The 26,424-nt window shown below is 36.0% G+C and overlaps 1 protein-coding gene across 1 annotated transcript in view; it reads left to right on the top strand.

The window, feature by feature from the left end:
- Window positions 1-26,424, top strand: part of CENPE (centromere protein E, 312kDa) — a 37,877-nt gene that overhangs the window by 911 nt on the left and 10,542 nt on the right. Inside the window, exons 2-32 of the mRNA XM_009327083.1 lie at window positions 226-317; window positions 1,200-1,289; window positions 1,368-1,486; window positions 2,577-2,696; window positions 3,659-3,740; window positions 3,937-4,004; window positions 4,083-4,154; window positions 5,779-5,830; window positions 6,663-6,750; window positions 6,950-7,076; window positions 7,760-7,879; window positions 8,844-9,002; window positions 9,371-9,515; window positions 10,790-10,884; window positions 11,205-11,261; window positions 11,339-11,506; window positions 14,011-14,133; window positions 14,492-14,626; window positions 15,233-15,410; window positions 15,873-16,027; window positions 17,054-17,368; window positions 18,204-18,515; window positions 18,738-18,896; window positions 19,791-20,000; window positions 20,927-21,211; window positions 21,323-21,469; window positions 22,385-22,606; window positions 23,762-23,924; window positions 24,131-24,348; window positions 25,373-25,510; window positions 26,378-26,422. Of these exons, the coding sequence (XP_009325358.1) occupies window positions 226-317; window positions 1,200-1,289; window positions 1,368-1,486; window positions 2,577-2,696; window positions 3,659-3,740; window positions 3,937-4,004; window positions 4,083-4,154; window positions 5,779-5,830; window positions 6,663-6,750; window positions 6,950-7,076; window positions 7,760-7,879; window positions 8,844-9,002; window positions 9,371-9,515; window positions 10,790-10,884; window positions 11,205-11,261; window positions 11,339-11,506; window positions 14,011-14,133; window positions 14,492-14,626; window positions 15,233-15,410; window positions 15,873-16,027; window positions 17,054-17,368; window positions 18,204-18,515; window positions 18,738-18,896; window positions 19,791-20,000; window positions 20,927-21,211; window positions 21,323-21,469; window positions 22,385-22,606; window positions 23,762-23,924; window positions 24,131-24,348; window positions 25,373-25,510; window positions 26,378-26,422 (4,459 nt within the window). The remainder of the gene's footprint in view (window positions 1-225; window positions 318-1,199; window positions 1,290-1,367; window positions 1,487-2,576; window positions 2,697-3,658; window positions 3,741-3,936; window positions 4,005-4,082; window positions 4,155-5,778; window positions 5,831-6,662; window positions 6,751-6,949; window positions 7,077-7,759; window positions 7,880-8,843; window positions 9,003-9,370; window positions 9,516-10,789; window positions 10,885-11,204; window positions 11,262-11,338; window positions 11,507-14,010; window positions 14,134-14,491; window positions 14,627-15,232; window positions 15,411-15,872; window positions 16,028-17,053; window positions 17,369-18,203; window positions 18,516-18,737; window positions 18,897-19,790; window positions 20,001-20,926; window positions 21,212-21,322; window positions 21,470-22,384; window positions 22,607-23,761; window positions 23,925-24,130; window positions 24,349-25,372; window positions 25,511-26,377; window positions 26,423-26,424) is intronic.

Raw genomic sequence — 26,424 nt, 5'->3', positions numbered from 1 at the left:
TCCCTGGGTGTTGCTGGGCCCCCGGGGGCGCCGGTACCGCACTACGAAGAGGGGGGGACGGGGGCATAAATACGGCGTCCGTCCCCGTGGAGGAAGGAGAGAGCCGGAAGAAACAGGGCTGGCGGGGGCCTGGGGGTGAGGTGCTCGCGGTAAGGTGGGAGTAGACCCGCGTTGTAGGAGCGGAGTCCTAACCTAATGAAGCTAACAGAACATCTCTTCTTTTAGAGAAAGTGCTCTAGAAGATAAAGTGTCACTCCACTGGAAAAGTGAAAATAACACCATTTCCGAAGTGAATGGTACAAAAGTGTTCAGTTACGGTAAGAATATGAAAGCGGTTATTTTATTTTGATGTTTATATGGGCCTTCGTTACTGTGCTACTTGAATGTATGCGAACATCAATGACCTTAGCTTTTTGCAATGTCCCTGAACCTCTTTTTCTAACTTCATAATTCTGAAGGAGTGCTATCGGGGCACACAGGATTTCGATTTTAGTCAGTACCAGGAATGTGCTTTTGAAGTCAGCTTCCTGACGGATGTTGTTTTTTCTGTTCTAGTTCATGCTGTAGAGTGGTTTTGGAACATGAGCTGGATTCTTTTCATAAGAATTCCATTTACAAATGGACTAGAGTAGGGCTAGTCCAGAGCATTTAGGGAGAAGGGGATGGGGGAACCCACAACTGAAAAGTGCCTAGTGTGGATGTTAAGTCCTCATAACTAACTGCCTTGCTTTCAGTCTCTTCCTACCGATTCACTCTGTTAATATGAATGTAGCCACTACAAAGATTTTTCCCAAATTGTAGATGCAATAAAAGCATGCTCCAAGCTAGGAGTTTTAACAAGTAGCCTGTCCTGTCAGTTTTATAATCCTCATAGATAAACTAGTTTTAGGATTAGGATTTAATTTTAGGATTAAATGGGATGACTGTTTAACTTTGTCCATCATTCTTAGGGTTTTTTTGATCTGGCTGTTGGCTGTTCATCGTATCTTTCTTGGTCCTGGGTTTAATATTTATTTTAAAATTAAAAAAAGAGAGCCTGTGTTAGTAGTGTCAGAACTACATTTTATGGTTGAATTATCCTACAAACAATCTGATGCCCATTTATTGGATTTGAAGTCAACAATACTGAGTAAGATGACGCTTGTTTTTGACTTGCAATACAATGGATTTACATGCTTTATTTTAATTTTTTTTTTAAGATCGTGTCTTTCATTCAAGTGACAACAGTCAGCAGTTATATGAAGGTGTAGCTGTTCCAATTATACAGTCAGCCGTGCAAGGTTATAATGGTAAGTTTTAAAACTGTGTTTAAATCCCGTTTGTAATGTATTTCATAAGTAATTAGTAAAATGTAATCACTTTTCTAGGCACAATTTTTGCTTATGGACAGACTGCTTCAGGGAAGACATACACAATGATGGGAAATGAAGATTCTGTGGGCATTATCCCTAAGGCAATTCAACATGTTTTCAAAATTATTTGTGAGGTGAGCAATTCCATTAAATTGAAGTGACTGAAAGGACTAGTATTCTTTCTGATTGTTACAGAAAAACTTATTTTAGTATCAAGGAGCTTATGAAGAAAATGAATTTATGTTGGATCATATGTTGCAGTTGCTTTGCTAGCCTTGCAAAGATGAGTGCTTAAAAAGAAAGATAATGGGACTCTTTTAGTTAGAATCAAATTGGTACAAAACTGGGGGGGAGGTGTGTGTTAAACTTGCAAATATACTAAACCTTGATTACAAGTATAAATAGATGCTCGGTCATTAATGTGGTAGATAAGGTAATGTGAAGCTTTGTGTTTATTCTGCTATTTTAAAACTTTGAAAAATTAACAATATTGAAGACTGTTTTTTAGTGGGAAGAATATGACACTAAATTTACTTCTTTCAGGCTTTCAAAAGAATCATAGGTTAATTGCTCGGTGCTAATAGGAAGTAAGGAGAAGGTGTAAGTTAAAACAGTGATTTCCAAAACATCATATACAGAGCACTTGCTTCTGCGTTGAGGATTTCAGGTAGTCATTATCAGTTATGTGAAATGGTCACTGCTCCTTTGAGGAGGTGCAGAGTACATCAGGGGGTCTATAAAAGTAACGAAAGCCAAGGAAACTTTCCATGGTGCTGTAGTCCTTGAGTCCATTGTGCAGCCTTTCCTCACCCCAGTATTCTCTACCAGGGAGGCAGGAGAAGAAGCAGTAGCAGCAAAGTAAATCCAAGCAAGCAGAGAGAGAAGACTAGGTACACAGAGAGGAAAGAGCCTAAGCAGGAGGAAATTAGATATGGAAGGGGCATTTAAGTGGCGTGACTATTGTCACACTTCTGTAGGGCAGTTATCTCATTTTTATAGCCTACTGAAAGTGATATACCATTAATGCAGCTGGAAAGAGGTGGGATAGAAGAAAAATGATTCTGTATTGGTAGATGCTAACATGCAAAGAGGATGAGGAGGAGAAGAAATATGTGGAACAATATCCAAACATATACCTTTGAGTTCAGAAAACTTGCATTAAAAGATGTTCATTGATTAGTCTTATTTTTTCTTTTTTCTTTTTTTCTTTAATTTGAACATTAGATTCCAGATAGAGAATTCTTGCTAAGGGTTTCTTACATGGAAATCTACAATGAAACCATTACAGATTTGCTCTGTGATATCAGGAAAAAGAAGCCTCTGGGAATTCGTGAGGATGTTAATGTAAGTGAATGTTATGTAGTGTAAGTCTTGTATCTGCTTGGAGTAAAAGAAGTTAAAAAAAAAAAAGCAGCCTTTCAGAGGCATCTAGTTGAAGACTTTTCTGTGTCAAATTGTGTAATTGTTATCTTCAGAATTACCAGAAGGACACTTTATGTAGTAGAGTAACAACAGTGAAGTTGGGCTTGCTGTTGCTGGTTTATCTTTATAAATGTTTGTAAATGTAGACTTAATCCCTTAAGTTTCCCAGGATAGTATATTTTATTTAACTTTGACAGTGAATACCTGGGAGTTGTCTAGCTAATAAAACTTCTACAATCGTGATATTAAGCCTCTAGCTCAATGTGTTAGAAGTCTTCAACAGATATACAGAGTTACTTTAATACCATCTTCATATCATCTACAAAGTAGATATGCTTTTCTTCTACTGTCATCATAGAATAACCATCAGACTAGAACTATTCAGTAAGATGATCAGTAGGGAAAAAAACTATATTAATGCCATCTTCAGTTTCTTTACACTAAGTTTTGTAGCAAATAATAAAAATTGGTGGGTTGGGTTGTTTTTTTTCTTTCAATGCCCTAAATGATCAATGCATTTGGAACTTGGGAAGAAGGGAGACTTACCAGTTGTATGATTACGGCTTTATAACATTTACTGAGAAATATACTCCCAGATTCCCTCAGAAAATGTCCAGAAGGATATTTTCCTTACTAGTTTTGTTTCTGGGAAACTTCCTAGATCTCTGTTTGATTCTTGTGCCTTTAGGCTACAGTTCTGATAAAGGTCTAAACTTCCCCATTCCTTGTGTTCAGAGTAAAAGGATATTCAACTGATATTGCTTCCTTTTAAGAAGGAAGCAATAACTGGAATAAATACCATAACAATTGCTGGTAATGTTAACTTAATGTATTCAAGTGAGTTCTAGAGTTCAGTAAAACTTATTACTGTGTTTGCTCTTAAGAGGAATACGTATGTAGAAGATCTGATTGAAGAGGTGGTGGTTGCCCCAGAACAAGTTATGGAATGGATCAGAAAAGGAGAAAGTAAGTTGTTTAGCCAATGTCAGTTGCTATCTTAGAAAAGCCCTGATGAATGTGATATATCTAGAATCATGGGGTATCTCTTTGAGATTATATTCAGAAATCAATGTGTTTCAGAGTCTTAAAATTGTACTTTTTGTCAGTTACCTCCACTTTATCAGAATATAAGCAGAAGTATTCTAATATTGCTTTTTGACAGAAAATCGCCATTATGGAGAAACAAAAATGAATGAACACAGCAGCCGTTCTCACACGATCTTCAGAATGGTAAAAACTGTTTCACTATTAGGAGCGTTTTTATTATTTTTGAAGTGACAAAAACTTCATTGCACCCTCTTCTTCTAGATCATTGAAAGCAGAGAACGAAGTGACCCTGCAAATGCAAACTGTGATGGAGCAGTGATGGTATCGCACTTGGTAAGCTGTACTCCAAGAAGTTATTAAATAGGCATTTAAGTTGAGAATTTACTGTTACCGCTTGTTTGAGAGAAGAATGTTACTTTATAATGACATCACAAGCATGCTTAGTTGTTAACTTCTACCAGACATTTCTTAAGCAGAAATCATGTTTCTGATAATCTGTATAGAGAGAAACTCCTGGGGTGTTATCTAGAGGATATCTTCCCACCGAAGGGAATTCTGACATGGGAATTTCTAGACAATTTGTGCTGGATTGGGGAGTGTTATGCCCCTTCCCAGGAGCCTAAGGGACTATTGTCAGAGTGCTCTTGCATTTTGTTAAACACAGCTTCCCCTGCTGACAAATTCCTGACCCCTACATGCAGTTCCTGACCACTGACAAGCCCAGTGAAATAAGTTCTAAAGTGGGTTACCTTAAGACTTCTCTTAGTGTCGGATTTAGTTGTTGTTAAAAGAACACGTGATCTACAGCTGCAATCGCCAGAAGATTAATTTTTTCAAAAGTAACCCCACTTAGCATCTGTTTGGTGGATTACTAGTGTATGAAATTTCCCAAGCTGGGGGGAATACACTGCTGATGTCTAAGGGGAGTGTTTTGGTTTCTGAAGCCTTCCCTAACCAGCCTTTCCTTGATTCCCAGAAAAGAATCCAAATCAACTGGAGGAATGAAATCAATACGAAAGTATTTGAGCTTGCTAAAATCTGCATGAGCACTCTTACTCAGAATTGGGAATAGCATTAAGTCAGTCGCATTGTGGAAAGTGCTTTCTGTTCTGGCTTCATGTGGAAAAAGCTCTGGGATCTGAATGTAAACGCTACCCATGCAGTATCTGAGCAAACTACTGCCTGCTTTTTTTCCTCACTGTAGCTTATGGGATCTACTCTTCTAACACCACCCCCCACCCTCTGCCCTGTCTCTGTTCCAACTGACTTTATAGTAACCTCTACTAACAGGGGGGAGATAGAGGGGGTTTTGGCCTGTTTGGTCTGTTGCTGCTTGGTGGAGTTAGTACAGGATTTTGCCCTTCTAAAACAGAAACCAATTAAAGTGAGGGCTACTTGCTCAGGCAAATCATTATGGGATGCTATAAAGTTCTAGTTGACTTTAAACCAGATTGAGTGAGGCTTTTCCTCTGGTTTTTAATTTCTTCCTTTCCTTATCCCCACAATGACAGGCAAGGAGAGACATACAGCTGATTCAGGACAGGGTGCTAGATAATCTCATCTAGGCTTGCTTTCCCATGAAAGACTGGACCAGATGATCTGTGGTTCTATGAAGCTTCTTACGGCTTTAGTCTGTAGTTGACATTTCTGTATTGAGAAACTATGTTTATGTCTCTGTTACTGAGGGTAGGGGGAATTGCACTGCAAGTTTGAAATACTGTTCAGGGTGGTATTAATAGAGTTCATACAAACTTATTCCATGTCCTTATGTACCTTGAAAGTATTGTTTGGTATGTGTCTAGTAACATTATTGGAAGTAATCCATAGCTGACAGACCTCTTGCTTTTTTCTAACTGTAACTTCAGTTCATTAAATTCTTAGCAGAGATTTAGAATTAAGAAGATCTGAAACTAAATTTCCTCAGAACTAACCTGTGAAATATTTAATGAATTTGCAGAACTTGGTAGATCTGGCAGGCAGTGAAAGAGCTAGTCAAACAGGATCTGAAGGTGAGTGTTAAATGAGGCTCTCCTGATGACCACTTCTGTTAATTAACCCTTATGAGAGACTATGATAGAAAGGAAATTATTTGATCTATGTGCTATTGTGTTACTTATTGTTTATAAATAATCTCTTTTCCAATTGGTAGGGCAGGATCTACTCAGGAAAATACTGAAAATGCTGTAAACTGCAAACAATTGGGTAGAAATGTGGCTTTTCTAGAATAGCAGGTCCAGCAACAGTCATGCACTGAACTAATAGAATGGAGATGAATCAGTAAACATTCACCTGTAGTAAAGAAATCATTAGAAGCTTGTAGGGACTCATATGTAAAGGTAAAGAGTGCATAGGTGGCTCATTCTTTAGCTAAGAGGAAGTTTGATTCTTAACAATGACAGCATGAAGCTGCACAAAAATACCTTTATCATAAAAAATTATCCGAGAAGAACACAAGTTAATATTCTCTCTTGTAAGGAATAACTAGTCCAAAAGTTGTATCTAAGGCTGGTTTGGTATGCCTACACATGTAAATACGGGCATTTGCAAAATTTAAACAGGAAACAAAATTAAAGATCTTATGGCCCCAGCTACTTACTATGTGAAGATGATTAATGTTTACTTGTGATAGATTACTATCATATTTTGATGCGTTTCGGCTATTATAAAGGATTTGATAACTGGCTGCTGCTGAGTCATAGTGCATTGTGGCACTTGAGATTTAACTCTTGGATAATCCCTCTGAGTATAACATAGCACATAAGCTTGACAGGTTGAAAATGTATCTTAATGTTGTTTTAAATTAAAAAAAAAATAAAATAAAAATTACTGTGTGATACTTAGGTGTCCGACTGAAAGAAGGTTGCAATATAAACCGGAGCTTGTTCATTCTGGGTCAAGTTATCAAAAAACTTTGTGATGACCCTTCCGGGTAAGCACTTGTGTTTGTATACCTGTTTTAAGAGAAGTCACTAATAAACTAAGAAATTAAAATAGGATTATATATAAGGATTTTATGTAGGTAACTATTTCAAATAACGTATTACTTCTAGAGGAGATATTTACTGTGTCTTTTCTATACTACAATATTAATTCTTTCTTCATTTTTTTTCTTTCCTCTTCTTCATCAGCTTCATAAATTACAGAGACAGCAAGCTGACTCGAATTCTGCAGAACTCCCTTGGAGGAAATGCGAAGACGGTTATTATTTGTACAATTACTCCTGTTTCTTTTGATGAAACGCTCAGTACTCTTCAGGTAAAACTTCTCTCATCTTTTCAAGCATTATTCTGACTCAAGGCTTCATTGTAGACAGGTTGGAGGAGTGGAAAATGTAATGTGCTGGACATGTAGTCACTTGAATCTTCTAAAGGTCCTCTGTGGACTTGGAACTTGGAATATTTGTTTTGTACACAGCATCTTTTCCCAGTCATCATCTTGTACTAGGTTGTCTAAGTAGAGCTTTCTGGCAGTTGGAACAAAGTTACTTCTTTCACCTTGCAGGCAGTAGATAACCTCTGTTTTCTCATTTGCCTTTTCCAAACACAGTTAGAACTACAAATCTTTGCTAACACAAGATGTTAGACAGGTCCTACAGGAAAGGAGGGTAACTGAACTATTCATGAACTGTATTTTTTAGGTAGGATTGTCTTGCTTTATGGTGGTCTCTTGAGCTTTTTATTAAATAAAAAATAACTTGGTATATTTCTGCTTAAATGTTAGGCTTCACTTTTTAGGTATTAATATCAAGCAAAGAAAACTTACCTTTTCGAAGCTTAGAATACATGAAAAATAAGCAAATGTAAATATTCGTGTCCTTTATTACATGTTGCTCTTTATCTGAAATTGTCCCTTTAATTCTGTTGAGAAATATGAGACAGAATAAGTCTTTAGAGAACAAATATATCAAACCTGTTGCCCATGAGAGAATATTCTTCTAGTTTGCCAATACAGCCAAAAGAATGAAGAATACTCCGAAAGTCAATGAAGTACTTGATGATGATGCCCTCCTGAAGAGATATCGCAAAGAAATTCTGGATTTGAAAAAGCAGCTGGAAGAAGTATGTAATAAACTTATTAAAATTAATTTATCCTTAGTACTGATAGCTATTTGGAAACACTTTGTTTTAAACCAAAACAAGTTAAATTTGGAGGGGTAGGTAAACTCTTTAAAGTGATATCTGTCATTTCTATTGAGAGAGTAGAAATTCAAAAGGTGATGTGAAGTTTAGAACAACTGGGTCATAGTCAACATATCTGTGTGAAAGCTAAGATTGAATGAGATCAACTAACTGAATTGCTTTCTTTCTGTAGGTTAATGTATTTAAGAAATAAAATTTGTCGTGCCTTATAGCACACTTTAATACTGCCACAGATCAAAAGGAATAATTAATTGCAATATAAGAAGTTATTGAAAGATTCCAACTTAATTCATATTTTTCCCCCTTACTGATGTTTAACTTAATCTGCAGTATAAACTCACACCTAGAAGTGTGTGTGCCATCTTCTGAGATACTAGGTAGTGAGGATAGTACTTAATTAAGTACAGAAGAATTTGTTGGAAAATCCCATGTGAACTTCAAACTACTCTGTTGTAAGCGTATGATAAAGTTGTCAAAAAAATAGCTACTGTAATGCAGTTGCCTTACAACAGAATAAATTTTCAGTACTTCAAATTTTAAGAGACCACATGCATTAGAATAGGTTGCTGTTATTTGACAATTGAATCGTAGTTCTTAAAGACCTTCAGGCTTCTGGCACCATGGGAAGGTCATCTTAAACTGTGTTACACTTGAAAGAGTACTTTTTTGTCCTTAGAAAAATCTGAGGCTGTATTGTTTTGGGGAATTTTGAGCCCTTTAAATACTAAGTCTACAGGTAAATTGTAGACTAAATTGTCAGTTTCATTGTTAGAGATTAAAGACAGCTCTTCCAGACTTAAAAGAATATATGTGTAGTTGTTTCTAAATATTAGTAACTGTGTATCTTAAAATGTCAGTTTGATTGATATTCTTTTTATGGAAGGTGTCTTCGAAGACTCAAATTCATGCAATGGAAAAAGACCAACTGGCCCAGCTGTTGGAAGAAAAAAATTCTCTTCAAAAAGTACAGGAAGATAGGATACGAAACTTAACTGAGATGCTGGTGACTTCTGCCTCATTTTCCTCAAAACAGAATGCTAAAGTAAGCACCTGTTGTAGATCTTATTTGTTAACTCTGAAATACTTTGCAAAAGGTAATATTAAATACATAGGGTTATATTGACAATGAAGGATAAGTTTGATAGGCAATTTTCATGTAACTTCTTATTTTTAAAGAGGTAACTTTTAAAATAACTTCTTCTGAGTGAGTATCAATTCAATGTTGCCTTGCAGTGAACAGACTGCAGAGACTTTTGCTTTCACTGTTATGCTGTAGTTTAATTTTGAAGAAACTGTAAAACACTGTCTAGTTAGCTGCTGGTACTTGTTACAGAACTAGCCTAATGCAACATCTACTCTCTACTTAGTGCTTTGGTTGTATCACTTTTTCTGTAAATACTTTTTTTAAAGGCCAAGAGAAGAAGAAGAGTTACTTGGGCTCCTGGTAAAATAAACCAGGCGAACGTGAGCTATTTTGAAGACTTTGAAAAACCAAGGCTGACTGAAACAAAAAAAATGAAAATGTCTCTGTCGGCACTACCAGACATGGAGGATTGTAAGTATCTTCAGGAAAAAATAAGGAAATTCTGCAAAGCAGCTTTGAAATGAGAAATAATCCCTTCATAATAAATTTAAGTTAAAAAGTAAATTGATTTGCTAACAATACAAAAGCTACATTTAGTTGACACTGTACTACTCAAATTATGTTCCATGAACCCAGTGTTGAAAGAGTTACCTGTAGCCCATAAGGAAATTACATTTGTCTGCCAGCAAACAATGCTGCTTGGAAGGGAAGTGGTTTTAGCACAATAATACCAGTAGTTCTTGTGCTTACCAGTATCTTGGAAAATAAGGTTCATTTTATTTAAAAAGTGGGAGCATGAGTCTTGCTATCCAAGCGGAAATAATGTGTAGCAAATTCCTGTTGGATAACTTGCAAGCATTACTTAGTTTCCCAAAGCGTGTAAGTTGACTCTCTGATAGCACAAATTAAAAAAAAAAAAAAACACCAAACTAAATGTCCCTGTACACACTTTCTAAGGAAATTCCCCCTGCCCCCCCCTTCTGGATATTGAGCTTTTTAATTTGTTAAAACCAAAGGTAAGAGCTGTGAGATGAAAGGGTCTGCAGATACTTCTGCCATGCAGCCTACCCCCCCCCCCCCAATTTTTTGTAAAAGTAGCCAAAATTATTCTTTAACACAGACTATCCATCCAAACAGTGTTCTCCCCCAAAAAGGAGGGGATAAAAAATCCTCAACAAGAATAGAGAAGTCACTACTCGAATATCAGATTGAGATACAGAGAAATTCAAGGACTTATTAGAGGAGCGAGGGACAAAAAAAGTTGAACTGAAGACAAGAGAATAATTGGACAGTATTGTTGCTGAATTGCATCATGTTACAGCCTTGTTACCTATCCTTCTGTCAAGCTTTTTTGCTTGTGTGTGGATTGTCGGGGGGGGTGTGGGTGGGGTGGTGGTGCTTTTTACTTTAAATCTTGCAGGATACTGTTGAGTGGTTTTCCTTGACACTTAAACACATTTCCTAGTCTGTAATTAAGTATATATTCTGGATTTGGTTTAGTATTCAGTAACTTGTGATAAGGTGGTCAGCATAAGCGTAGGGACTGGACTTCAGCGTTGTTCCCTTTCATAAGAGAAAATCATGAGATTCAGAAGTCCTACTCAGTGTGCTACATCTTTGCCACTGAATGATTGTTTTCAATGTGCTAAAATTCTTTGATAAGAAAATTCTTGATGTCCGGTTTAAATTCTTGATGTAGAAATACAGATGCTACTCTGTATTTCTTAATACATCTTTCTTTTCAGCTATGTTAGAGAACTCTGAACATGACAACCAATGTCTGATGGCTCCTGATCAAACTTCGGGTGTAGAATGGACTGCTGGACCTAACATGAATTGGGTAACATCATAATCTATTTCAGTTGTCTGATACAGTGCATATCCATTACATGCTTCTCAGTAAGATCAGCCTTACTCTTCTGTAGAACACCAATATTCTTCTATGTGTCTGAAGAATTATTATAACTGGTTAGAAAATAAGTCTCTTGGTCATTTCTGAAGTTGTGGGATGGTTCTATGATTCTATGGTTTTGTGGCGAATGATCCAGTAAGCTTTGGTATTTAAACAGGACTAGCTATGAAAAGGCAAGCAACAAGGAATATGATACTAAACTTGCTTGATCTTGTAGATCAGTTAACTGAGAGTGATTCTTTTTCTAGACTCAGAGAGACTTTGAAGAATCTGTGCAACTCTGTGAAGCGTTAGCACTAGAAAAGGTAAGTCTGTTCTGTATTTTCTAGAAATGAGACTGATGTTCCAACAACTTCTAAAGCTTCTCGTGCTGCTTTTTCAGGATATTGCTGTAAATGAGGTCAATGTCCTGCAAGTGAACTTTAACAACCTAGTATTGGAAAATGAGCAGTTGAAATCAGAAATAAATGAAATGAAAGAGAAACTGAAGGAAAAAATAGAAATGGATGAATTTGAAGCACTGGAAAAACAAACACAAAAAGATCATGAGGTAAGGTGCATTGAAATAAATACGGAGATAAGAATTCTCTATGCTTAAATGTTTTCTAGAGTTTATTCAGTGTATGTATACTTGGATGTTGATTCACAAACAGATGGTGTTATAAGCTACGTTCAGCAACAGAATGAATGAACCCAGGATTTAAGCTGGATTTACTCAGAGTGTAAAATTCAGACTTAAATATTTGGAGGGTCGCACACTGAAGTCTGGTTAAACATATATTTGTGTGTGTGTATATGTATTCATATATTATTTTTATATATGCATGATCTGAATTTCACTCTAGATTTCTGCAAGAGACAGTTGTTTTGCTGCATAAATATATTTTAGAACTGTTTTGAAGTTAAAGTATGGTTACTAAACCATATTTAACGTATTTCTTGTGCAAAACATCTTGGTTTACAATCCAAGATAGCTCTGGCTTTTGAAAATCCATTGAACTATGTGAGCGTTAACTTTTAACATATTATTTAACTTAGTAAGAAAATATTTTAAAATAATAGTGTGAATAGTAATGTCTGTGGAAAACTGAAACATTGTATTTTGTGCCAGGAAATCAGAAAAGGTAAACCTACCTGCTGGATAACTCATGATATAGGAAATGCTGACTTCCAGTTCCCTTCACCTCCTTGTGCTGTTAGTGGAGCTGTACCTTGTTTGTCCAAATGTTTTATGCTCTGATTCTGTAACCTAAAATATGTATTACATGTATTAGGTTCTAGCTGCCCAAGGGCTAGATGGTGAAATAAGTCACAGCACAAAAAAACAAACAAAACCCCCAAACCAACAACTTGAGGTATTGAGATACGGATGCATTATTCCATTTCTTTCCTGATACCTTCTCTACAAATTACTTGTACATGCTAGTCTGTTTAATATCCTCTGACCATGAAACTAAGGGTGAAGCTGAAGTTACCCTTTTGCCTTGTTGTTTCAGGTTACAATTTAACAAGATCACCTCTTATTTCCATTGTGTTCCCTACAAAGATTTATGGATCTTAAACAAAATGGATCCATAATAGATTAATTTAGCTTGTATTCAAGACTCTTTTTAGAAGACCCTTTGTATGCTAGACTAATTGTGCCATCTTCCTTATCAGCCAACATTTAACAAATCCTTAGTTACTGTTTTCCCTGCAAAGCTTTTGTGTATCTAATAACAGATGCAGTATTCTAAAGTAGCTTCTATTACAAGAACTGCTTTTTGAATGATTCATGTTTTCAGATAAATATCTGAAGACAGTCCATAAAATGTAAGCATTTGCTGATACCCAGGTAGATTAATTACAGCAATGCTGAAAGGTCACATACTTCGCTAAATACATTAGTTGCAATCCATCGGTTTAAATCACCACAGACATATACAGGTAAACTCTGTTATTCTAATGACATTAAATTACTTCTGTCAGTAGTATTGTACCATATCTTCTACAACCATCCTCTGTTTTTTAAGGTTACAGATTGGGTTTTCTTCTCACTATTCTAACTATGTAGAAATACTCACAGGAGAGTGCTTGTTTTAAAGATTTTCACTGATTTTAAAAATATAGATTGGATTTTCTCATTACCTTATGCTTGTGACTATACAGAAGTACTTGTAGATGAGTGCTTGTTGTAAAGCTTTTCTAACAAAGACCAAAAGAAAACAGTTCTTCAATTTTAGAAGTGCTTTTCTCTCTAGTCTTCTACTTGTGCTTTCTTTCAGAGGATGCCACTGAATGTGTTCATGGCTTGCTTTACCTCAATTTTGGCACCTTCTTGTTCTTGTTAGTGAATAGATTAAATGATAAATACCTGCACTGTGTCATAAAAAGCTGCTTAACATGACTAGAATTTGAAGTGACATATCTGTACAATTTCTGCATTAATTGCTTTGATCACATTGCTCTTGCTTCTCAGCTGTAGCAGATTAAATTGTACTTGAATCCTTTCTAATTACTGGGAAGCTAAAGACAGCTTTGCATTTCATTTATCTATTTGACAGAACATGTAGCAACTTGCTTTGTCGCTGTTTAAATAGATATGCGTGTGTATATATGGTTTGCCCACTAATAGAAAAGAAAACACAAGATAGACCTTGCTTATTTTCATGGTGTTGGCAACTAAAACTACTGGTGTGGGTGCTTTCTAACATCCTCTGCAATTTTGCTTCAATTTGCTCCACAGATACAACTAATGCATGAAATTACCAACTTAAAGAATCTAGTTTCAAATGCTGAAGTGTACAATGAGGAACTTGAGGTGAGCCTGTCCGTGAATTTACATGCAATAAGACTTGTATGACATGTGCTTGGTTTGTTTATCTTGAAATACTGTACCTGCTGAGGACAACCTAGACATCATTGGGCTCTGGTTAGTCTTACCAGCTATAAGAAGGATATGTCTAAAACCCATGAATGCTTACTATGTACGAAGCAGGTTTTTGTTAAATACTTACCTGAAAAACCAGAGTGGGCACTAGAATCTTCCTTCTCCCTTTTTTCTCCAATTTTTAGGCAGAAATAAACTCCAAATTGGAACAGCTGAAAGAGAAAGAGAACAAAATAAAGATATTACAGAATCGTGTGGAAGAATTAAAGAAAGCAGGAGCAGAAAAAAAGGACACGTCTTTTTCAGTGGTAAATTTGAGTTTTCTGCTGGTTGAGAGATGGTTTTGGTTTTGTTGGAGGTGGGTTAAATTTAGGTATAACCTTGGTATAATTGAAATCTGCTTCCCTACAGATGTTAGGAAATTTTCTTACAAAGCTTAAAATGCTAATTACTACATTATCATACAGCAGTACTCTGAAGTAAAGCTATGGAATATGCTGCTCTTTATCCTATCTCTCAAATGAGCCTGCTACTGTTCCTTTTAGAGTAAACTTACCAAGTTTTCTGAGCCTGTATTTACATTTTAACTGCATTATAATGAATGCATTTGCTTTATTATGGCTATATATTTTTTTATTTCTTTGAGTATTTATCTGTCTTTTTCAGGGAGATTCTGATAAACTAATTGAGGAAATTCAGCAGCTGAATAAATCCCTCTTAGATAGTGAAACCATAGCCTTGGATGCCAAAAAAGAATCTGCTTTTCTCAGAACTGAAAATTTGGAGCTGAAGGAGAAGATGGCAAGTACTTGTTAAACTGCATTTATAGCTGTACAAAATGACGTTAAGGGCCTATCTGCTCCTAGACCAGTGAAGGTGGCAATCAATAAAGACAAGATGTGGTAGAGTATTTGGAGAAAGCTAATGACTCGTGCTCCAAGTAATGTTTTTATTATGGAATTCATGGAAAATGGGTCTTCAGGAGAAAGATGAAAAGAAAATAGAAGCTTCTTCCACAGGAGTGGGCAGTTAGTTTTTAGGTTTACTAGTAGAGAGAGCGAGCAAGTGAACAGTCTTTAGGGAGTTACTAGGACATATAAGACTCCAAACCTAATTTTACCAGAGAACAGAAGAGAATAAGAGATGTGAACTCAGAAGTGGGATGAAACTTACTCTGAGCTTTGAAGGAGTAAAGACAAAGTAGTAGAAGCTGTGATGCCTCTGACCTCTAAAGTAAGGTATGTTTTGTTACGGGACTCTGACAGGAATGCAGTTGTTAAATTGTGGCTTATTCTGCCATATTTATCAAGACCAAAGTTGTTCAGAGTGACAGATGCAATATTTAAATGTTAAGCAAGTAGACTTTTATTTTGTGTGTGAACTGCATGTTGTTTTGTTTTCCTGAAGAATGAACTCTTAAATAATTACAAGCAAATGCAAAAGGATGTTCAATTCTATCAAAGCCAAATAGAAGCAGGAAAAGCCAGTTACAAAAAAATGCAAGCTGACTTGCAGAAAGAGTTGCAGTCTGTATTTCAAGAAAACACAAGGCTAACTTCACTGATGGAGCATAAAGTTCCAAAAGGTACTGTTTCGGGTGGTGCTTTTTTCCCCTCCCCCTCTTCTCCCTTTTCCCCATAATGGTGGGGGGATAGGGAAGACTTTGGCCTTTGTTTTCTCAAATACTTGGAGCTTCTGTCAATATAAAATATTAGAGTATCTGGTACTGCTGGCACATAGTAACTGCTTTAGCACTTTCTTGAACTACTTGGAAAACTGCAACTGATGGAATATTTTGTATTTTGCACAAAGACAGTCAAGTTAAGAAAGGCTGTCAGGGAGAATCTAAAATGAACTGGATGTCAACCTAACAACTGATGACCGAATTCAGACCAGTAGTTTCATCTTTTAATTGTTGGCCACTGTAAAATATACATTTCTAGAATTATACTGATATGATATCCAGAACGCGTTATGAATCTTCTGCTTAATTTAAAACATGCTTTTCACTCACTGTCTCATTAATCTAAACTTGTTAATTCTCTAGATCTGCTCTCTCTTGTGGAGCTGGAAAAAAAGGCAGCTGACTTAAAAGGAGAACTAGAAAAAGCATTGAAAGAGAATGCACTTCTACAAAAACAAGTAAATGAGTTATCAGAATTTCAGTCTCTACCAAGTACTGTTGAAATACAGCAGAAAGAGGTAAACAAAAATAACTTTTTCTTTGGTTTTATATTGTACTTGACTGGTAACGTATTAATGGAGGCCTATTCGATATGAAGTTTTAAATCCAAATGTTGTCTTGAATCAAATAACCTGAGATTTTACAACTAAGTTCATTAAATTATTGTTCCTTGGGTATTTAATATTTGCACCTAGGAATAAACTTAAGATCACATGTTTAATCACAAAGTCTACTATAATTAATCGGGAATTTCTAGTCCAACGTTTGCCTGCCTAGTTGCTATGGCCACCATGATAACTCTGTGTGTATGTATAATGGTGTCTGATTCTGGTTTACTCTTCTAAAACTGAGTTTTTGTCTAAATGGGCAAAGAGAAAATTTCAAGACCTCTTAGCAGAAATGCTGCTTGAGAAGTGAGAGATTTAACTTGCAAATGTAAGGAAACTCTGCTATTTCCTGGCAGGTCAGGTCTTAGTCGACTAAGTTTGCTATAAATGTGTCTTAAAGGGTTTGTTTGCAAACACTTTCCAGGTTTCTGTATCCTTAAATACCTGCTACTAAGTGTGTGCAGTGAAAATTATTCCAGGCAAGTAATCTCAAACTCATGAATGCTTTGCAGAAGGTTCCAAACCCTTCCAGTGGTCTACTTCCACTAATAAAGAAAACTTAATTAGATATTAAAAGCTTTATAAACTCTGTATCATGAAGAAAGTATTGATACATCAAAATATTCAGTTCAGGAGTTATTGCTAGCAGTATAAGTCCAGTCCTAGCTCAAACATAGGAAAAAGGAAATATTTAAAGAACATCTAAAGACTTAGAGGAGAGGTTTCAAGGTTTTGGAGGGGGCTTGTCTGTCTTGTTTCTTTTTGAAGGATTGTTTGCTAGACAGCTCCCTCCCAACAAAGCAAAACCCAATGTACTGTGCTGTGTGTTTGCCTGTACCTTACTTCCTATATCTGCATACAGGCATGTTTTTTATTATGCAGCTATGACAAATACTGATTTAGAAAATGCTATTACTATTGCTTTTTTGTTGACAGATTCTTGAAAAATGTGAGGAGCTACGCATATTAAAATTGGAAAGAGAAAAACTGCTTTCTGAAGTAGCTGATAATGAAATTAGACTTAAACATATGACTGAAGAAATTGGAAAAACAAAAGACAATCTAGCAGATGCACAACTTAAATATGTGAAGTCTGATCAGGAACATGTAGCACTTAAACAGCTCCATGAAGAACTAGAGCAAAAATATGTAGCTGCATCAGAAAACAATGAACAAATGAAGCTCCAAATAGATATTCTATCTAAAGAAGCACAAGAGTCTAAAACAGCTTTGGATGAAGTGAAATTAGAGGTCAGTGTCAGCTTGCTCCTTTTTACAGATAAGACAAGAGGAATTCATTCATAGAATAAAAAAAACTTTTTTGGAGAACTAGTCTTCAAGGTATAAATAATGCTATCATTGAATTTCTGCTAGCATGAGTGGATATTACTTATCCTGTGCCAGGTGTATAAGGTTGCAAGATCATGCAGCTCAATGGTCTCTTTCTTCATAGGCAAAGAAGTGTATATGTTGCTCCAGGTTATGTGTTCTCCTTCTGTACTTGACCTTTTAATTCTTATTTGCAGAATAAAGATATAACTTAAGCATGGGAAAAGAAATTTTTTTTATGTGCTGCTATGATCTACTCCATCTAAAGTCATAGAAACAAAGTTTCCTTATCGGGAACTGGAGTATGGTTAGAACAGAAGATATTTCAAACCAAAGAGAATCACTGCAAAAATTGGCAATTAGAAAGGAAAAAAACACTTAAAAGGGAACTGAAGATGCATATTTTTGACAAGGCTTTTGGGACTGATATGACTGTCATATTCTGGCTATGGATTTGATAACTCCTAATTTGATAATTCCTAAGCTGTACTACAATTTCATGTGTGATCTTATGTTTTAGTAAGACTTTTGCTGCTAAGGAGAAACCACAGGAAGGTTCCATAAACAAATGTTTTTTTAATATGGGCAAGAATATAAGCAGTGACTTAAAGTGAAATGATGAACTTCGTATTTTCTTGTTGAAAGCTAGCATCTCTCGCCCTTTCTAAGTGAATTTAAGATTCTGTGAGAACATGTACACGTCATGCAGTTTTGCGTTACAATGAAAGTGTCTGGCCTTTTCCTTTACAAACTAAAGCTCTCTAGCAAAATGAAAGAACTGGAAGAAAAGACAGCAGAGCACAAACAACTTCTTGAGGTAAGAGAAGATTTTATTGGGGCTCAGCAGAAGTTAAATGAAATGGAGCAATTAAAAGAGCAAGAAAAGATTATGGAATTGAGGCTGGAGGCCAAGGATTCGGAGATCCAGGCAGTTCTTCAGCAGCTTACTGAATGTCAGGAGGAAATAAAAACTCTAACCCAGGAAAGAGATTACCTGAAGCAAAAAGAGGAGTCTCTCCAAGCTGAGACAGACCAGCTCAAAGAGGATATAAAGGACACCGTTTCAATGGTAGGAATTCTGCCTTTATAGAAATGAACTGTACATATTAAGGGGAAGAGTGTAAGAACACTTATAAACTACACTGAAATATACAGGGGAGTAGGGGAGTGCGGCTTTGTGTGGGTGGTTTTTTTTGGGGGCGTTGGCTTTTTTTTTTAATCAAGGTGTGCTTACTAATGTTGTAAGATACTTGAGTTTTCTTTTGTGGATTTTCTTTCCTTTATTCTGAAGAACATTTTGGCACATGAAGAACTGAGAAATACACAGAGTTCTCTCAAGCAATCCCAGGACACTGTCAAGAAGTTGGAAAAAAAAATTTCTGAAAAAGAATCTCAGATTCTGAGTGTTGAAGAGGCACTAGGGAAAACCGTTAAAGAACTCGAAATACAGGTAAAACATCATGTAATAATTCAAAATAAAAATGCTTTTAATGTGTTTTCCAACACTGTGAAAACAAGCCCAGTTAGTCTGCTTATAGCCTCTTCTGCTTGTCCTTAGAAAATTTCTAGGCCTTTGGTAGAAAGTGGGCAAGAAAGTACTGCCTGATCCAAGCCTTTACCAGTTGCTGATCCATTTCTGTAGAGCTTCAAGCTGTAACATACAGTCTAATAAACTTTTACTTAACTAGTGTGCCTCATGGTTGTCAATTTGAGTGGTGGCATTAGATGGCAAATGGAAGAAGAGATAAGGGTTACTTAGGGGTAGGAATGAGGCTAATGGTTTATAACACTTGGTCCCAATGAGAAGTGTAACACATGGTTGTAAATGGCAGCTCAGTTCCCAACATACAGCAGAAGGCTGATCCACTGGGGGTTTTTGTGCCTGTTTGTTCAACAACTGACAAAGAAGGGTGCTGAGAATATTGTATGTTACGCAGTTGCTTCAGTGGCACAGTTTCTCTGGAGGGAGAATCCGTAGTATGTAAGACTGGATTTTTCTTGAAGTATATCGGCTGCCAGACCCAGTAAGTCAATGGTTGTCAATTCAGCACTTGCATATTTTCAAACAGATGCATAAAAAATAATCCAACATGTGTTTCTTATTTGACTTCTTCCTCTCAGACTTTTTCTAGATAAAAATCTGGCCAATATTGCAGAAGAGACTGCTAAAGGTTAGCATTTAAAACAAAACAGGTGACAAAGGCCAAAGACTTGGTTCTGGAGTTTTTCTGGTTTGGTTACAGTGGTTTGATGTTAAAAATATTGTAGCAGAGTGAATCAAACAAAACTACTGCATTTAATTTTGGTTTTGAATTGATGGAAATACTTTGCACATTTTTGATAGATATCACAAATGACGGAAGAAATAAAAATCATCACATCAGAGAGAGACCAACTTGCTGAGGAAAAATCAGAAAAGAATAGCTGTAGAGAAAGTGATCAGCTTCAGGTGCTAAAGGAACAAATCTCTTTCCTTACACAAGAGAACAATTCATTGCAAGACAAGCTGGACAGTTTACATTTGAAAAAAGAAGAGTATGGGGAAGGAACTCTGGTAATTATGCTAAGGCTGTAATAGAAAGCATGCTTATTTAAATTTTCACTTAAGTGACAATAACTTGCAAAACAAACTGGAGAAAAGGGTCCTGCTACTTGACTACAGACCGTTAAACACCAAGATTATTATTGTTTACTTGAAATAAATTCCACCCATATTGTTGTATATGGACAACTAGTAATAGAATATGACAAATGTTTTTCTGTAAATAGAATTTTAACTTGATACAGGATGGTGATGTTCTGACTTGATCTGCACAGAGATGTGGTTCTATAAGTAGCTGAAGCTAAAAATTGCTCATCTTGAAAGGGTGGTTCTGCTTTTTCGAAGCATAGACAGAACTGACTTTTCCTGGCAGTGAAAGGGATATTGCAGCCAATGTCTTCTGTAGTTTGTCATGCTGATTGCATATATGTGTATATATACAAAGTGTGTGTGTGTGTACACACACTTCAAAGAAAGTAAAGTATGTGCATATATTTTAATATTTAAGGGGAGAGTGGACAAACTGCAAGGAAATAATTGTCTTGACACCATTATTATCTACTGTTGAGACTAGAAATATGAATAAGGTCTCTGTAGTTTGGTTTGGGGGGGGTTGTTGTTTTTTTTTTTTTGTTTTGGATTGTTTTTTGGTTTTTTGCCCCTCAGGCTTAAACTATGGCCATGAAATTCTACTTTTGGTAACTTGTTTCAGAAGTCCTCACTTCAAATTTTACTTTTACATGTCTCATTTCAAGAAACTCGAATTGCATACTGAGTTCAGTCAAATCTTATTATTCTTTATTCTGGAAAAAAAAAAAACAAATCTCTCTAAAACATTGCTTCTCTTTGTTTTACATAATCAACCTGTCAAAGGTCAGATATGTTTCTCTTAAAGCTACTTCCCCAAATGTGTTGACTTCTATCTCTGTATAAAATAGATACCACAGATTCAAGAAAAACCTGTTGTGCAAGAATTATTTCTTCTGCGAGAAGAGCTGAGCCAGGCAAAAAGGAAATTGCATGAAATGGAGGAAGTGAAGGCCAATGAATATCAAAGAGAATCTGAAAAAATGGGGAGAACAGGTTTTATTCCAAAACTGCATGACTGTCAGGAAGCGAGCACTTTGACAGAAAGAGGAGATGATGATCTTAAAATGCAACTGGAGAATCTCCAAAATGAGAGAGACCAGCTAAGAAAAACCATACAGGAGACAATTAGCGTGGTAAGAAAAATAGTCCTATTCCTTTAGGATAATAGCTTTACTAAAGTTCTGTCTTAAATTTTGGAAGTGTTGTTCGGGCTTTAATGTACTTTAACTGTGTTGTGTCTAAAGAATTCAGAGATGCAGGAAGAGTTGAGATGTGCTCATAACTCTCTCAAACAACATCAGGAGACTATTGTGGAGCTGAAAGGAAGTATTTCAGAGAAAGAAAATCAACTCTTGAAAGCGCAAGAGGCATTGAATGAACTGCAACAGAAGGTCAGATGCAGATTTGTCAAGTAAACTAAAAATTCTATCAGGATTGGCAACCCATGTCCTCTGCAGACTTCAGTTTGTAAGGGTTCTGTAAAAGTAATAACAAAACTTAATTAAAAGTTTTTCCTTTCTTTTTTTCCCTGTACTGCTTCTTGAAAAAATTCCATAGAACAGCGGCAGTGAAAAGATGATCAAACGCAATTTGACCTGCAAGCTACAACCCTTACTTATAAATAAACATGCCTCGGTGCTGAATCATGGAATATTATTTGGAATCAATACTGCTCTTTGACCTCAATGCATTTTCCAAGCCTTAAAACTTTAAATTCTAATAATATGTCTTATAGCTATGTTACTCTGAAGGTACTTGAGCAACTAAAAGGTCGTTTAGCTCATTCTTTAACTTGCTACACTGCACTACAATTTCTTATCTACTTGTTATTTTCATGTCTGAAGCTATTGTGGCTTTTAGGCTTGATTCTAACAAGCGTTAATGTCTTCTATCTACTGTAGATACAGCAATGGAGTAATTTTTATAGAATTATCATGGCCTGTAGGTTCTTACCATTCACTTTTGCCTACCAATGAGACAGAAGCACTGAAATTGCCTACCAATGAGACAGAAGCACTAAAAACTTCTGAGCAAAAATTGTTACATCTTTCTTTGCTTACTGTAGCAGTAAACTAATAGAGGTGTCTTCTGTAAAATAATCCACTTACAACAACCCATATGTACAGATAGTGCTTGTGAAATATGATCTAATAACACTCTTCTGAAATCAGAACCTGATTATTGGGACAACAAAATTTATTAAATTAGAATGTTACTGTTATTTGATAGCTAGTTTAGAAAAAATACTTCTACCCGTGCTAGAGACTATTAGAAATATTAATACTGGTTCTTATTTGTTCTTTCAGCTCACTGAAGTAACTGAAAACCTGACTCATGTCTCTTCTGAATATGGCAAGCTACTGGCAGAAAAAGAACAAATTGAAAGAATAACAAACGAGCAAATCTGTCAGCAGCTTGAGAAAATCACTTTACTTAATCAGGAGAAAGATGCACTACAGCAAATGGTAGAGACTTGTAAAGCAGAAGGAGATCGGTTAGAGGCTGACTGTCGGGAAAGCAAGGAGAGAGTATGTGTAAAATCTCTTAAATAATTGTTTTAAAGGCAGGTTGTACCACTGAATTATTTTGGTCATGAAGCCTTCTATTCAGTATCTCTTCCTCTCCCTTCACTTGTTCATAGCAGCAGTAAACTAAAAATTTAGTGTACTAATCCAATCTCGATTTTGGAATCTGTCTGTTTTTTCTTCCCCCTATCCCTTTCCTGCCCTTTTGGTCACTGTGCCGCTCTGAGTTTAGGCACAGTTGTCTGCCACCTGCTGGACAAACACTCTGCAAGTTCCTGTTACATCTTTCACCTACAGTGCCTTTGCGTTTAGCACTGAACAGTAGAGGTAATCCAGGTTTACTGATATCTAAGGGCTTAATTCTCCTACCACTTCCGCTCATTCTGGATTGATGAAGAGAAATCTAAACCCAGAAAAAAAACTGATTAGCTATCCTATTTCTCCTTCCTGATTTCTTATTTCTTGGCAGATTAGTGACTTCAATATTCCAAGTATTTACATGAAAAGTATGCTTATGTTGACGCTATTTCAGACAAGTTCGTTCTGATATGTAGTTAACAAAAATCAAGCTGATAATTTCTAAAGTTAAAAGGAAATCTGGTAAACATTTTTTTTTCCTAAGAGAAGCTCTGCAAATTATTCTAAGAAATGTAAAAGCTTTCATATGAATTTTAGGAAACCTCAGGTAGAACCACTGATCTCTCAAGTATGTACAGACCAACTAATTTAAAAACTAATATCAACAGACTAGGATTATCAAATCTTTAATTTTAGATTTACATCTTGCTGCTAAACAATTGGACAAATTGTTCATGTAACTGGTGGCAGTTGCCGCAAGAATAAGGCTATTTTTCATGGCAAGCTGTTTTTGTTTTTTTTAAATAGTCATCTACATAATCTGTTCCCCCCCAACATTTTTCCCTTTCCTCTTTACTTCTGCCTACTTTTTTTTTTAAACTGATAAAGACTGTTTCTAAAGACTGTCTTCCTTGGAGTTCTTAAACTAGGCATGGGGGAATGACAACTGAGGTTTTTTTTCTAAAGCGAAAGACTGATTATTCTGATAGTTCTCTCCTAGAAATTCAAATGCTTTGACTTATCGATAAGGAAAAACTTAATTATACTGAGTGAACATCTATGTAATACCTTGTTCTGCAGTCCTTAAAAGTTCTGACAGAAATGGAAAATCTACAGGAAGAACTAAGGCATCAGAAAGAGCAAGCTGATATCCAGAAGAACATGCTAGCAAATCGAGAGGAGAAATTGCAAAACACTGAAGAAAAACTAAATGAAGAAATAAACAAACTGAAAGAAAAGGCAAGTACAGTAATAAGAAATTCTTAGAAATAATTTAGAGGATGTCCCCTCAAGGACTCATTAGAGTAACAGGTATTTACCCATGATAACTTGTGCTGTTTTATTGGTCCAATAGATGATGTCGCGGTAATACAATTTAGCAACAGAAGAGGAGTTTTTGCTAATAGTTGTGTGGTTTTATACTTTTTTAAAATATTTTTTAATAGGTAGTCAAGTTGAATGAGGACTTAAATTTGGTAACTAAGGAAAGGCACCAGCTTCTGGGAGAACTGAAAGAAAAGACTGAGAGTGAAAGCAGTAAACTTCAACAGCTGGAGAAACAGTGTAATCTGTTAGCACAGGAGAGAGATCAGCTCCAGGAAATATTGGAAGGTGTTCGAGCAGAGAGGACCAAACTGGAGATTAACCTACAGGAGAGTGTTGATAAGGTGCTTTACCTTTGATTAAAGTGTAATAACTATGAATGCCTGGTAGAGGAAGATGGTTAATTCTTGAAGCCGTCTTGAAAAATATCTTACTAGTATTGATGTTATATACCCAGTCTGAAGAATATTGGCATGCTTTAACTTCTGTCTTGTGGAATGGTATTTAAAGACATATGTAAATTCTTTCAAAAATGTTATCTGAGGCTGCTTTATTTAGGAATAAATGAGGCACTGGAAAATACATGGGTTTCATTACCAAAATGCTTAACACATTTTTTAATGAATTTGATGAAATGGTATATTTCATAGTTGAGCTGCGAAGTTTTAAAACTAAAGCTGACGAATTCTGACACTTTTATTTCTCTTCTGGATGAGGCATATCTTCACATCAGTGAAGACAAATGAATTGGGTGGTATCCATTGAGCAGCAGTCCTTGTTCAGATATTGAGTAGTCACTTCAAATATCTGTAGTTAATTCAGATCTATGGTGGGAGGAGAATCTACTTCGCTCGCTACCAATATCTTCCAATTCACCTGTGTTTTGAGTATCAATTGTCTTGCTGTAAAACTTCAACTTCACTGGAAATTCAGAGGTTTAGTGAAAGCAATGCTAGTTCTACAATAATTCATCAAAGATCGTTTAACAGCACTCTGACAACAGTCCAAATCATAAAATTGTGTTAAGTAATAATTTCTAGATAGTTCTTGATGTGAACCCTACTCAAATTACATCTGCTTTGTGTTATTCTTCTGCAATCCCTGTTTACACAGATAATATGTCCAAACATGTTTGTAGCATACTTTGTTTAATTCTTTACATTACCAAGGATTTATCAGTATGCTAGTTAGCAGGCTTTGCTTAGTGAAAGGAGAAACTTGATATTTCTTGTACTCAAACTAAAGCAGTTTGGTTTGTGCCAAGTATTTTAACTCCTATGAAATATTGAATGGCCTGGTGTGTGAGAGGTAGATTCACATGTTATCTCAGAACTTAATTTTATATTTGTTGCTCTATTTTTACTCCAGATTCTTGAAACCGAAAAGGAATTGAAATGGCAACAAGAACTCCTCAGCAATGAGAAGATCAAAGCTGAAGAAAGGGAAGACCACTTGTTAAAGGTTCAGAGGCGGTCGGAGATTTTGGAGGACAGCCTAACAAACAAGGTGAGGAGTTTGTCTTCTAATGTTTTACCACTGATGTGCTAAACTTTTGCTCAAGACAAACCCTATTTAATTTTTAACTCTCAGCACGTCATTTTCATGGGTGCTGAACAAGCGTGAACATGGGCAAAGGATTTTGTACAAGTTTCTTTAGTGATGTTTAGAAGTAGCATCTTCAACTTGTCTTAGCCAGTTGGTCACTCCATTAGGATGGACACAAATTTGTCCAATGTGTGCAGGTTTAATATAATAGTAATTGTACATGTTTAAAAGGCACTGTGTAGACAGTATGAACCTGAGTGGGTTTGGAATCCTTGGTGCTTTGCACACTTTCAAACTATATTCGTTATTCAGAAAGTCTTGTACTTAGCTCTTGCCAACTCAGTCTTTTTGCAATTTTCACTTCTTTACTTTTCGCCTGTCAAACTCTTCCTTTGTCTGTAGATCAAAGTATAATTAAGGATTGCTTCAAATTAGCTAATGTGTTATTGTTCTGTTCATTAGAGCAGATAGGAAGGCAATTCCGTTACCCATAGCTTATGCTAATCTTCTCTTTCTTTTCATTTTCTTGTGATGTGGATGTATGTTGGTTGCCTTTTTGTTTGTTTCCTCTTGCTTTACTGAAGACCAAAGTTGACTAAAGTAGAGTTCTCTGGGTGTCATGCTATTCCTTTTCCTTTTAATTTCTTTTTCTGAGTGATTAGAACACCAAAATTTATTTTTAAACCTCTCTTGCTGTTAGTGTGAATTTTAGAGTTACTGGAAATTATGTTCTCTGTATTTGACACAACCTATTTGAGTACTTCATAGGGCAGTACACAGACCAGGACCAAATTGTAATTCTTGCTTTTTCTCCACTATTTGTTATAGATTCAACAGTTAACTGAGACACTAAATAGTGTATCATGTGAAAAAGA

Source organism: Pygoscelis adeliae, unplaced genomic scaffold (assembly GCF_000699105.1).
Source record: "Pygoscelis adeliae isolate BGI_AS28 unplaced genomic scaffold, ASM69910v1 Scaffold87, whole genome shotgun sequence".
NCBI classification, from domain to species: Eukaryota; Metazoa; Chordata; class Aves; order Sphenisciformes; family Spheniscidae; genus Pygoscelis; species Pygoscelis adeliae.
This window is presented reverse-complemented; position numbering and strand designations above follow the sequence as displayed.